This window comes from Pygocentrus nattereri, chromosome 20 (genome assembly GCF_015220715.1).
Source record: "Pygocentrus nattereri isolate fPygNat1 chromosome 20, fPygNat1.pri, whole genome shotgun sequence".
NCBI lineage: Eukaryota > Metazoa > Chordata > Actinopteri > Characiformes > Serrasalmidae > Pygocentrus > Pygocentrus nattereri.
In genome coordinates this window covers 4,851,040-4,865,573 of record NC_051230.1, presented here as the reverse complement: position 1 = coordinate 4,865,573, position 14,534 = coordinate 4,851,040, and the positions used below count along the sequence as shown (strand labels likewise).

General features: G+C 41.1%; 1 protein-coding gene across 1 annotated transcript in view; it reads left to right on the top strand.

Annotated features, from left to right (window-relative positions):
- npffr1l2 (neuropeptide FF receptor 1 like 2) overlaps positions 1–14,130 on the top strand; it is an 80,852-nt gene extending 66,722 nt beyond the window's left edge. The window contains exons 4-5 of the mRNA XM_037531883.1: positions 7,288–7,387; positions 11,943–14,130. Coding sequence (XP_037387780.1) covers positions 7,288–7,387; positions 11,943–12,960 — 1,118 coding nt within the window. The 3' untranslated portion in view covers positions 12,961–14,130. The remainder of the gene's footprint in view (positions 1–7,287; positions 7,388–11,942) is intronic.
- The last annotated feature ends 404 nt before the right edge of the window (positions 14,131–14,534 follow it).

Genomic DNA, 14,534 nt, shown 5'->3' with positions numbered 1-14,534 from the left:
TTAAATCAAACTAAACAATGACTTCATGTGGTAACAAGTAAATTAACTAGTTTTATTCAACCTAAATAAATATTTTCAACGAGTGATTCAATCAATGTAATTTCTTGACTTGAATAAAACTAGCTCAATTGCTTGTTACTGCATGACGTAATCATTTTAGGTTTTAGAAGTTAGTTTTACTCCTTACTTTACTGTTAACTACTTCTAGTACCTCAAATTTATCTGTCATAACTTTTGCACAGGCACATTAACAGTTCATCCTGAGAAAATGACTTCAGATAGTAACGAGCAGATGAAAGTTTTATTCCGCTCAAGAAAATGACATGGATTTAAAGAACTGTTCAAGATTCAAGACCCAAGAGTAAAATGAAATAAGGCAGCAATCCTAATGGTGTATAAACAACAACATAAACAACCCGTAGTTCTACATTTAAAAACATTATCAAAATGTTTTTTATTCAGCATTTCACATAATAAAAAACAGTAAATCCAGATAAACAGATCTTGTGATCTCACTGTAATCGTTGTCAGTGTTCTTTAACACTAATAACAATATTTGTGATATTCTCACAACATATGTTGTGACAAAATGTGAGGTAATTCATCACTAATGATCAATAGCTTCATAATGCCCAGCCTTATTCAAAGCTCCCCCTAACTCAGTGCTGTAGATGATCAGATAGTTTGCTCATAACTGGAGCATCTGTAGATAATCTAGAAGCCTCAATTTGATATATTTTGCTTCACATTGTCAGGACTGGACAGAAGTCAGACACTTGCAGATTATGAAAAGGGGTTTTAATAAAGGGTTTAGACACAACGGGGTGGTCAAAAACAGTCTGAGTCAGCAACAGCAAGAAATACAAGCAGTAAGGGGGAGGTTAGGGAACCGGCCCCGTAACCGGAAGGTTGCCGGTTCGATCCCCAGTGCCGACAGTCCATGACTGAGGTGTCCTTGAGCAAGACACCTAACCCCCAATTGCGCCGTGGATAGGGCTGCCCACCTCTCCGGGCAAGTGTGCTCACTGCCCAATAGTGTGTGTGTATTCACTAGTGTGTATGTGGTGTTTCACTTCATGGATGGGTTAAATGCGGAGCTGGAATTTCCCCGTTTGTGGGATTAAAAAAGTATCACTTAACTTATACCAGAAAACGAAGTAGATAAACCAGGCAAAGATCCCAAACTGGAAAACAAAGTCAAAATGGGAGAGGCAAAATACGGTGTCGAAAAACAAGTAAAGGTCAAAACACGAGACAACATACAGACAAGGAACGCGCCGTAATGCTAGAGAGCTCGTCACAACCCGGCAAGGAACACAACATCAGGGTGAGTGTATATATATAGGCTGAGGCACAGGTGACGACACTCAGGAGACTGAGAGCAAGGCTAAGTCATGTGACTCTGGTTAGGAGTCATGTGAGAGTCAGTAGCGTTCTGGGAAACGGAGTCCTGGTCGGCTTGGGAGCCGAAGGGAAGCGTGACACACATTTTGATTTCCAATTGCTTTAAAAATAAATTGAGCCCAGTAGTGTGACAGCATCATAAGGAATATCAGTCTGAAATCTTACATCACACTTTATTATAAGGCTGTAATAGAGGCCGCCGACTCTTGAAATAGATTTGTTTTTCCTCTTGATCAAATCCCCGCATGCTGTGATTGGTCCCCTATACAGACGCCATGACTCAGTCTCTTCCCTGATGGTGAAGTGTTGGGGTGTGTAACTGTATGTCAGCAGCCAATTCAGTCTCATACTGCAAATGCAAGCCACAGTAATTTGTTCAATTCACATTTTCAATATCATCTTATTTGTTTGTCTCGCTTCCTGTCATGGTTGAGCCTCGTGTTCGCACGGCAGAAGCAGCAATGCAAGTATCACATTTGAATTCGCTTGGTTTGATACATGAGGTAAGGAGGGGAAACTCTGCTAATGGAGAGGAAATGTGTGATGGCAAGTGATGATGAGACTATATCTGATAGTGATCACCAAGACTCGCTGTGAGGAGGTTCACACCATGGACTTCACACTGTGACATGGAGATAAAATTAACCCAGAACATACTTAGTGACTTAAAAAGCTTTTAAATAATCATAGTCTTCATGTGATACATGTGATTCTTCTTCATTGTAGATATACTATATTGCCAAAAGTATTCGGTCGTCTGCCTTCACCCGCATATGAACTTGAGTGACATCCCATTCTTAATCCATAGGGTTTAATATGATGTCGGCTCACCCTTTGCAGCTATAACAGCTTCAGCTCTTCTGGGAAGGCTTTCTACAAGGGTTAGGAGTGTTTATGGGAATTTTTGACTGTTCTTCCAGAAGCGCATTTGCGAGGTCAAAGGTCCGCTCTAATTCATCCCAAAGGTGTTCTATAGGGTTGATGGCAGGACTCTGTGAAGGCCAGTCAACTTCTTCCACACCAAACTGGCTCATCCGTGTCTTTATGGACCTGCTTTGAGCACTGGTGTGCAGTCATGTTGGAGCAGGAAGGGGCCGTCCCCAAACTGTTCCCACAAAGTTGGGAGCAGGAAATTGTCCAAAATCTCTTGATGCTGAAGCTTTAAGAGTTCCTTTCCCTGGAACTAAGGGGCCGAGCCCAACTCCTGAAAAACAACCCCACACCATGATCCCCCCTCCACCAAACTTTACACTCACAATGCAGTCAGACAAGTACCGTCTCCTGGCAACCGCCAAACCCAGACTCATCCATCAGATTTCCAGACTGAGAAGCGTGATTGGTCACTCCAGAGAACTCGTCTCCACTGCTCTAGAGTCCAGTGGCGGCGCTTTACACCACTGCATTCCACGCTTTGCATTGCGCTTGGTGATGTAAGGCTTGGATGCAGCTGCTCGGCATTGGAAACCCATTCCATGAAGCTCTCTATGCTGTTCTTGAGCTGATCTGAAGGCCACATGAAGTTTGGAGGTCTGTAGTGATTGACTCTGCAGAAAGTTGGTGACCTCTACGCTCTATGCCCCTCAGCATCCGCTGACCCCGCTCTGTCATTTTACGTGGCCGACCACTTCGTGGCTGAGTTGCTGTCGTTCCCAATCACTTCCACTTTGTTATAATCCCACTGACAGTTGACTGTGGAATATTTAGTAGTGAGGAAATTTCACGACTGGACTTGCTGCACAGGTGGCGTCCGATCACGGCACCACGCTGGAATTCACTGAGCTCCTGAGAGCGACCCATTCTTTCACTAATGTCTGTAGAAGCAGTCTGCAGGCCTAGGGGCTCGGCTTTATACACCTGTGGCCATGGAAGTGATTGGAACACCTGAATTCACTGATTTGGATGGGTGAGTGAAAACTTTTGGAAAAATAGTGCAACATTTAATTAATTTTTGTCATAAAATTTTGTAACCTGTTGTTAATTTTTAGAATTAAACAGATGCATTTGACAGTGGTATTGCTGTCATCTTACAGCAAGAAAGGGTTTTTGCTGGGTTCGATTCCCCGGCCAGGTAACCGGGGTCCTTTCTGTGTGGAGTTTGTGTTCTCCCTGTGTCTGCATGGGTTTCCTACCACAGTCTAAAGACATGCAGTCAGGCCAACCGGTCATGCTAAATTGCCCCGAGGTATGAATATGTGCTTTCAGAGAGTTGCACTGGCTGCCTGTCTCATTCAGAATAGATTTTAAAAATCTGCTATAAGTTGTTAAGTCTCTAAATGAGTCTGTCTCTGTTTATAATCTTAGATCTGCAGATATTGACCTCCTACAAATATGTTCAGTAAAATATAGAAAACATGAAGAGACTCGTTCAGTCATTCTGCTTCTAAACTGTGGAACTCAGTTCCACCTTTTATTAGACAGTCAAACTCAGAGTTCACTTTTAAGAAGCACTTAAAAATGTTTCTCTTTAACTCAACATTTTATGAAAACTCTGCGTCTCTTTGGTGTTTATCTTTATAATTTGATCTGTCTTATTTTCTTTTATGACTCTGAATTAATATAACTTACCATTTCTTGTATTACTGTTAAGCTTTATCACAAGTCTGTAAAGCACTTTGAGCTGCCGCCAGCATGAGAAGTGGTATTTAAATAACAATTATTATTATTTTGTGACTATTTCAATGTCATTTACTTCAGCTTATGGATGGAATCTCAATTACTGGCATAAAATGTTCATAAATACTCAAGTATTGCTTTATTCATACGTGTTTTGCATGTAGTATGATGTCCTTATGTAGGTAGCATTCAAATAAAGTCTTAACAAAAACGGGTACAATGGAGAAAAGGTGATTTATTCATTCTTTTCTTTTTCTTTGGGGTTACTGGGCTTTCTTGCTTCACCACCAGGCTAACTAAGCATAACTCTTTAGACCAGATTCATGTGAATCTGACCCAAAAATGAGCATCCTCCAGCCTCTTTAAGCCAAGAGCTGCTTGGCAAAATGTTTCTCGCTTACCTCAAGGGCGGCTCTTTTTCACTCACCGCCGCCAGGCTAGGGCTGAGGGATGCGTTTAAAATGTGAAGTGTGGAAGTGAAGTGCTGACCTAACCATTTCAAGGTCCTCATCCATCTAAAGGTTTGTCAGGTTCAACCAGTCCATTTTTTTACCTTGTTCTCTTGAGATGATTGTAGAGCTACGCACAGAGTCGCCCTTCTGCCTCTACAGAGATGAAATATGTGCTTGCTTCATTCTGCTTTGGCAAAAAGGATCCTTCATGCTCACATCACTGGGGCTTGATGTTGATGTATCATACTCAGTTTGTAAAGCCATACGCAGCCTGATTGATCAAATCAGTGGTTAACACATCTGCCTTCTACGCTGTAGACTGGGGTTCAATCCCCACCTAGGCAGCACCCTACACTATACCAATAAGAGTCCTTGGGCAAGACTCCTAACACCACCTTGGCCTCCCTATGTAAAAATAATCAAATTGTAAGTCGCTCTGGATAAGAGAGTCAGCCAAATGCTATAAATGTAACTCAAAGGCATGAGCTATGAATGAAGCGGCGGGTGGAGAAAGGCCCGACAGTGGCTGTGGACATTTCTAAGAAAGAAGTCGAGAGCATTTCACTTCAAATAGGCGGAAGATGCTGAATCATAGATGTGATTGCAAGTTTCAGGACTTATTATTAATGAGTGACGAGGGCACAAACGTCAGAGCCCCTGTTGCTTTTGAGCCTTGTCAAGCGTCCCAACTCCCCAAAAGAAGAATGCTGGAATGAAAGTGCACATTAAGTGATGGTGGGCTGTCTGCTTTTAACCTCCGTTATGTCACAGTACTCACACACGACACACTCTGTTCGTCCCTCAGAGTAAAGTGTTTTGTAAGAGGATAAAAGCCACCCTCCAGCTCTCTCTCTCTCTCGCTTGCTTGCTTATTTATTTATTTATGTACAGTTATGTGCAAACATTTTGGGACCCCTGGTCAAACTACATATTTTGGTGAATTTTAAACGAGTGGAAAGTTAACCTCCGTAGCAAACTGTTTCAAAGGAAATGTCTTTCTGCAAATATTAATACGCAGTTTCTTTATATTTATGCCGTCCTAAGTAAGGGCTTAGCACCACCCTCTTTCAGCAGCTTTTCCACCAACTCAACCTTGCAGAACAGTCATAGTTCTGCAAAAAAATTGGCCTTTCCTCTATGCACAGCATATTTAAGATCCTCCCACAGATTTCCAGTGATATTCAAGTCATTTTCTTGATGTTTCTTGAAATAGTTTTTGAGGTATATTTGCGCCACTGTCCTGTTGTAAAAGCTTTTTCATCTACAGTTTCTTGATTCCTTGCATTACTGTTAATGTTGTCACTGCTAGTTGTTACTTTTGAAGGTACAGTTACACTGTTTGTACCTGGAAGAATGAAAATGTACCTGCACAGAACCTTTATTTCTAATGTAGGTACATTTATTGTTCATCGAGGTACAAACAATGTAACTATACCTTCAAAGGTATAACGGTGGTTTTAAGGTCCAGGTGTGAACCTAAAATAAGTTTTTCATGGGTGAAAATTTCCTATTTGTACCTTTTCATAACCGAATGTCTGAAAACAGAACAATAAAATAAAAGCCTGGAGGCGAGGCAGGGTGTGTGGAGTCAGTGCAGCTTAGAAAATATCACTTCAGTGGATTATGGTCCGGTTATGTTCCCTTACTGAAGGTACTGAGATGTATCTTTGAGGGTCCCACCCCAGGGACAGGAGGGGCACTGACCCAGTGACAGTTTAGTACCTGTTTAGACAGTTTCATGTCTACCCGTGCGATGCATCCTCTGCCCATGCAACCCCACGGCATAATAGATCCACTCCTATGCTTAAGAGTTGACACGGTGTCCTTGTCATCAAGTGCTGCTCTTTTTTCTTTAAAAACATACATCATTTGGTGATTTTGGCCAAAAAGTTCTATTTTTATGTCATCAGTGCACAACACTTGTTTCCAAAAAGCCTCTGGCTTGGCATATTTCAGATGTTTACATGTATGGCATTTGGCAGACGTGCTTATCCAGAGCGATTTAGACAGCTAGGCGAAGGTGGTGTTAGGAGTCTAGCCCAAGGACTCTTATTGGTGTAGTGTAGGATGCTTACCCAGATGGGGACTGAACCCCAGTCTGCAGTGTAGAAGGCAGAGGTGTTACCCACTACACTATACCAGTCGCTATGTTATGTTAAACATTGGGATAAGATTGCAGGTAAGGTTTCATTTCATAAGTCAAATTGTTTAATCAATCATCCACTGTATAAAGGTTCACCAGTAGTCCTGTGTTGAGTAGTCCTCCTGCTTTGCCTTTCCGGTCAACATATGTGCAGTTCTATCTGAGAGGTTTTTTTCTTCCAGATCTGGCCTTGACTTCCACCGTTCCCCTCTATTGCAATTTCTTAGACATTTCAGACAGAGGAAATTGCAAGCTGGAGACACTTTGATATCTTTTTATAGCCTTTCTCTGGATGTTGATTGTTAGAACAAGCTTTAAGGAGAATTGATCCAAACAAGTGTCAAGAAGGAGTTTTGTTCATTCATAATGACACTTCTTGATCTGTCTAATCAGTCCTAACAAGTAATTAAGCCCTAATTATTTAAGCCTTACACTGTAAAAGAAAAAGGCTCATCATTTCAACCTAAAACACCTTTGTGCATTAACATGTAATTGATATATAGAAGTTTCCACAAATTACTTTTATTGAAAGAATAGGCTAAACTGGACTAAATAGACTAAGACTAATTAAAACTTGTTACCACACGTGCAACATTTAACAGCTTTAAAAAACCATTAATCATTTATAGCCACCACCAATTTATTTATTTCTTCTCCTCATGGTTTTCTTCTCAGGTTGGCCCTTCACGAACACAGTGTGTAAGATGAGTGGCCTGGTGCAGGGCATGAGCGTCTCAGCGTCCGTCTTCACTCTGGTGGCCATCGCTGTCGACAGGTTTGTTGTGATGCAACGACAAAGATGGACAAGCAAGGGCACAACAGTTCACCACAGCCCTCAAAACATCCTCATTCATACAGCAGCTTTCTAGCATCTGAAAGCAGCTCGAGGCATTTAGTGAACATAAAAGAAATCATGAGAACAAAGCAAGTGAATGAAAAATGAATATCAAAGAAAGATGATGTCTAAAAATATACAAGGATGTAGGCCATAACGAGGGGTCACAAGGATCTTCTGCTCTTTATTTGCTCCCACACTTTTGCTCTCCATCTATTGGGAAGAGTGGATTAAAGCCAGGGCTATGAAAGCGAGGGAGAAGAACAAAATAAGGGAGATGGGGGGAGGGAGATAAAGACGTAGAGGAGCAACCGAAAGGAATACAAAGAAAGACTGATTGAACATACACTGGCGCATTAGTAGAACTGGCATACAGAAAACAGCATGTTGGCGCATTAAGGTACGCCAGTGCTTGGCAGAGTATCCACTGGACTAAGGTGCAGTTGGCAAGTCAGATACCACCTTTCATTCATTTCATTTCCAGTCAAAACAGCTATTGAGCACGTTTAGAAAGAAGCTTTGCTTTTAGTTTTTCACAGAAATCTGCAAGAATTTCTGCTAACACTTCCTACGAATGTCACGTTTGTAAGCATCTATAAACACATTCACAACATGTTATAATGCACTCATGAGGTATTATGAACATGGCTATAAATATTTATAAAGATGCATTACACATTACAGCCATGCTTATCATGCATTATGAATTGGTCACATAATGCATTATAAGCACCGTTCATAACAGATTATAAGAGCTCATAAGTCGTATTAGTCCGCTCTAAGTATCTAAGTGGAGCGTACTGGACTAAAGCCTCCTCCAGTGTTAAGAGTGAGGCTTCAAGTTGAAGTACTTATTGAAGGATTTACTGAAACACTAAAACACAATAAAGCTCATTACAGGCTTCAAATGTCAGAGTTTAAACTAGATCTGCCGTCAGTGTTTCACCCAATGTGGGAAAGTCAATGTTCACCACTGTGAATGTGCACCACCGTTAGCCTGGCACTGACTTAACACTGCATATCCAGTAGAACGCCTGCAGAAACCAGCATCACTGTACTGCAGTGTAGTGCAGTGTTACAGAGTGAAGGGTTCTACTGCTTGATGTTAGAACCAGTGAAGAAACAAATTACAATGACAGCGCTGTACTGTCTCTCCAGGCCTTCACTCCACAGTGATGGTTTGTTTGCTGTGATGTAACATTTAAAGTGAAACTCTGTGAAAAGCTCACTGTAGCATTGATTCTAGGCTGGACGGCCTGTTTGGAGCATCTGAATATTCAGGACTGAAGCCCTGAAGATGCAGCTCTAACAGCCCCAGCACTGAGAAATATAACACTGGAAATCTCAGGGTGTAAATAAACTTTATATTTGTCTTTACTTTATTCTCTCCAAGCTGGGACTGACCTCTTTGGCACAGACAGTATAACATGTTATTAACACTACTTACAATGCATTATATTAACAATCCATAATGTATAATAAAGTTTTCTATAAAGTGTAATTCATTTTTATCAATATTTATAACCATGTTATCAATATTTATAACCATACATTCATAAGGCATTATAACAGGTTATAAATGTGTTTATAGATGCTTACAAATGTGACATTCATAAAGTGTTACTAATGTTTAATGTTAATGTTAATGTTAATGTAAAGTCGTGGCTACTTTTTAGCTACTTTTTGAAAAGTAGTGGCTACTTTTTAGTTACTTTTTGAAAAGTAGTGGCTACTTTTTAGTTACTTTTTGAAAAGTAGTGGCTACTTTTTAGCTACTTTTTGAAAAGTAGTGGCTACTTTTTAGTTACTGTTTGAAATGTAGTGGCTACTTTTTAGTTACTTTTTGAAAAGTAGTGGCTACTTTTTAGTTACTTTTTGAAAAGTAGTGGCTACTTTTTAGCTACTTTTTGAAAAGTAGTGGCTACTTTTTAGCTACTTTTTGAAAAGTAGTGGCTACTTTTTAGTTACTGTTTGAAATGTAGTGGCTACTTTTTAGTTACTTTTTGAAAAGTAGTGGCTACTTTTTAGTTACTTTTTGAAAAGTAGTAGCTACTTTTTAGTTACTTTTTGAAAAGTAGTGGCTACTTTTTAGTTACTTTTTGAAAAGTAGTAGCTACTTTTTAGTTACTGTTTGAAAAGTAGTGGCTACTTTTTAGCTACTTTTTGAAAAGTAGTGGCTACTTTTTAGTTACTTTTTGAAAAGTCGTGGCTACTTTTTAGCTACTTTTTGAAAAGTAGTGGCTACTTTTTAGTTACTTTTTGAAAAGTAGTGGCTACTTTTTAGTTACTTTTTGAAAAGTAGTGGCTACTTTTTAGTTACTTTTTGAAAAGTAGTGGCTACTTTTTAGTTACTTTTTGAAAAGTAGTAGCTACTTTTTAGTTACTGTTTGAAAAGTAGTGGCTACTTTTTAGCTACTTTTTGAAAAGTAGTGGCTACTTTTTAGTTACTTTTTGAAAAGTCGTGGCTACTTTTTAGCTACTTTTTGAAAAGTAGTGGCTACTTTTTAGTTACTTTTTGAAAAGTAGTGGCTACTTTTTAGTTACTTTTTGAAAAGTAGTGGCTACTTTTTAGTTACTTTTTGAAAAGTAGTGGCTACTTTTTAGTTACTTTTTGAAAAGTAGTGGCTACTTTTTAGTTACTTTTTGAAAAGTAGTGGCTACTTTTTAGCTACTTTCAAAGCGCGGTTGTCAGAATGTTTGTGAATCTCCACCTGACACACCAAACAAGCCCAACTGACAGTGTGAACAAGACACTGCATTTAATCCTGTGCTAGAAAGAAACATACAATTGAAAAGCTGCATATGTACAAACAGATCACCAAAAAGTGCAACCAACAATCGAACTTACACACCCAAAGATGGGATATCCAACAAAAATGAAGACAAAATCCGAAGTCAGCTCTTTTTCCTAACAAAAACCAACAAAAAATAACCAAATACAAACACAAAACTTCTCCAATTTAAACATGTCAGCAAATTCACTAAACAGGCAGAACATCCTGTCCACCTCCTTGTTTTTTTACGCTCACTGTCCACTTTATCAGCTCCACTTACTGTATAGCTGCACTCTGTAGTTCTACAGTTACAGACTGTAGTCCATCTGTTTCTCTGATACTCTGTTACCCTGTTCTTCTGTGGTCAGGACCCCCATGGACCCTCACAGAGCAGGTACTATTTGGGTGGTGGATCATTCTCAGCACTGCAGTGACACTGATATGGTGGTGGTGGAGGTGTATGTTGCGCTGGTCTGAGTGGATCAGACACAGCAGTGCTGTTGGAGTTCTTAAATTCCTCATTGTCATTGCTGGACTGAGAACAGTCCACCAACCAAAAATATCCAGCCGATAGCGTCCTGTGACCACTGATGAAGGACTAGAGGACGATTAGCTCATACTGTACAACAAAAGATGTCGTCTCTGGCTTTGCATCTACAGGGAGAACCAACAATGCAGGTGCATCTAATAGAGTGGACAGTGAGAGGACACAGTGTTTAAAAATAAGCATAGAAACAAGGAGGTGGTCATAATGTTACGCCTGATTGGCGTATATACAGACATGACGTTCAGTCTTTATTAAACTTCAGCGACGCTTTAGCCTCAAAATTCTTATCAGTGACTCTGACTTTGTTTGGGGTGCGAATCAGGCCTGAATGATCTGCAGCTCCACATCAGAACTAGGTTTTTGGAGTTAACGCATAGCTGCTAATTCACCAACCTTTAACGCTGAAGACTGACACGCAGGCTGTTGATCACATAGCATTGGACTTCACATTAATTCACATTTAAAAATCACTGGTTTTCTGAGACATTTAATCTGCAGCAACTCGCAAAACTGAAGTCAGCTTCTCTTTCTCCTGCTTCTCATTCAAATTCTCCCACTCCACCTTAAATGGCACAGCAGTACAATCTGGCACCTCAGGCACCATTTAAGGTGGAATGGGACAATTTGAACGAAAAGCGACTTCAACCCCGTAAAAAGTCGAACATTTTACAAAAAAGTCGCAGAAAGGTTTCCTGAGATGCAAGAAAAGCGGCTACAGCTGAGCTAAATCTTAAAGCAGAGCAAAGTAAGTCTGAGTTTCAGCTTGTATCAAAATATGAGCACACACTGAGACATACTTACAGCCAAGAGGGTAAAACGGACGGAAGATGTCATGCCTCCCAAGGTGGTTTCATTATTGCTGAAAGGACAAAATGGCTTTTCTTAACATTTTGGTTGCAACTCCTTAGTTAAGCCTACTAGTAAGGGGTGATCAGCGTGTGCCTGTTTGCTTGAGCTGTCTGCGGCTCAGACAGGTTTGCACAATTGCCACCAGCCCGGTTACAGTTGCTCTCTGTGGTTCAGGTTTTGCCCAGATTGACTGAAGCCTGTAGTGAAATTGTAGCGAAAATTTCCCTAAAGCTACACAAAAAATTGTAGGAGCTTCAGCTACTAGCTACATTTCAGAAAACTGTAGTGGCTACAGCTACTAATATTTTCTTATTATTCCCCACAGATTCCGCTGCATTGTCTATCCTTTCCAGCCCAAACTCACCTTGCTGGTTGCCAAGGTGACCATCGTGATGATCTGGGTGCTGGCACTGGTGATTATGTGCCCGTCTGCGGCCACGCTGACCGCGGCTCAGGTCAAGCATCATTACATGGTCCACAACCTGGACTACAATCACACTTACCCTCTCTTCTCATGCTTCGAGAACTGGGCTGACCCACAGATGAGGAAGGTGTATACCACGGTCCTTTTTGCCCACATCTACCTGATCCCGCTCACGCTTATCACAATAATGTACGGTCGCATTGGAATCAAGCTCTACACCACCTCCGTCATCTCTGGGAATGATCAGCAGGACAGCAGTGGTCACAACGCCACTCTTCCAGCCACTGGGGGGCAGCACCATGAAGGCAGACCACTCATCTCCCACAAGAAGATCAAGGTGATCAAGATGCTTAGTGTGGTGGCCCTCCTATTCACCCTGTCCTGGCTGCCCTTGTGGACCCTCATGCTTTTGACTGACTATGGTGGCCTGGACGAGGAAGAGCTGGAGTTTCTGTCTGGCTATGTGTTCCCGTTTGCGCACTGGCTGGCGTTCTCCAACTCCAGTGTCAACCCCATCATCTACGGCTACTACAACGAGAACTTCAAGCGGGGCTTCCAGGCCATTTGCAGGACACACTCGTGCTGTTGCTTCGCCAGAAGAGGTAGAATGCAAAGACCTGGCAGAATTGACCTGAGGGTTGGCGGGCAGAGGGACTCTGTGGGTAACTCCAACCCTCTGCCTTTTGGCACAAGGAACAGAGTGTACACCGATGGAAACTTGAAGAACTGCAGAACGAGGCAGGAACAAGAACAGAACAGGGCTGCCTGCAGGGTCAGCAGCTCTGTCAGCATGGATGATGCAGGGTCTGTTGCGGGCAATGAGGCCAAAGGGGTTGCTGCTCAAAAGGGCCTGCAGATGGAGGACCTTGGGAAGATCAGTCCCATAGGTGTGACCGTGAGTCAAGCCTGGGACCAGTAGAAGACAATTATTCAGCAACCGCTGAGACTCTGTGATACCAGGGAAACCATGATGGGAACAAGTTGAAAAAACAAGTTGAGTGTTGGGATTGATTGACTGTTGTACACTGTTGCAGAGGATGGCCTTCCCAATGGCCTGGTATTAAGTTTTATCAGTTATTGTCTGGAACATAGTAGTCCAAGTTTGGGGTTTAACAAACCATGTGTTTCAGACATAACACCCAAAAGGATGTTACACTACAGTTTCTTCTCTCTTCAGATTCCCTTCAGGTTCTGCTCATTGTCTACCCTTTCAAGTCCAAACTCAGAGGAAGAAAGGGCAGCTGTGGTGGAAATGGGTTGTGCTATTCTGAAGCAAATTCCAAGTTATCTAGTGTTGGGATTGCTGTTGTAAACAGCAAAGGATGAAACCTCTCTCAAAAGCCTGGTATTAAGTTGTTATATCCGAGGTCCTCAATTTGCAGTTTAGCAACCCGTAATGTGTTTGGGTAGAGATCTGTTTTGACATACACAGAGAGAGCATCCATCTCTAACAGTAAACGGGTCTGCATGGTAACTACTGCACTGCAGGGGAAGAGCGAACACTTTTCTTAGCACTCTGCAATAGAAAGAATTCATCATTGCCAAAATTACAGAATAGCACAGATTTTTTCTTAGATGTGTGTGGATGTGTATCCTTGTGTGTGATCAGGAAGGCAGGCATGTTGAGGTTGTAGGCATGCAGTATGTGTGTGTGTGTGTGTGTGTGTGTGTGTGTTTCTGATTTGAGGGTCGACCTGAATGACCTTTGTTTGGGATGTGAACAATGTGAGAATGCCCTGTGTCTTAAGAGTTTATAACATTTCCGAAGGAGATGGACTGATATAATGGAAAAAGACTTTGTGTCTATTAAGGACATTTTAAGGACAAGTAGCAGTTTGCATGATGGACGTGGACGTGCCATTCATAAGAATGCATGTTGAAGGAGCTTGTACAGAGCTAAGACAGCGTACTTCAGACTCGGAGGTCTTATGAAGGAAAGATTGGGTTACACTTTATAAGGATAGTCCACTTTAGAGGCTTTGTAAATACTTAGTTTACTTTTAAGTTACATTCAAGTAAGTATCTGCTAAATTGACCTTAATAAGTCTAAACCTGCTCTAATCTTAACCCTAAGGTTAACCCCTTAAAATCCCAGGATTATTAACATACTAACGCTAACACTTTCAGTAACTACAGGAGCAAACTTAAGGCAAACTGCCTGAGCTACACTCTTTAAAAAATTGTGGTTCTTTAAGGGTTCTTTAGCAAATACAATGGTTCTATATAGGACAATGAACTCTCAAAGAAGAGCCCTTTTCATGATTAAATGGGTAGTGAAATATGTAGTGAAATGGCTCTTCAGATTGATGGAGAAAGTGTTGTATATCATTGTTTCCGATGGAAAACCTTGTATCTCCATTTTTGACGTTTTTCAGTTTTTGATGTAATTTGAAAAGACATGTTGCTCTTTACATTGTGTGTAAATTTCATGATGAATGGATTAAGAGAAATGATCCAAAATTACTTGGAAAAACTTCTGGTTCCATTGACTTA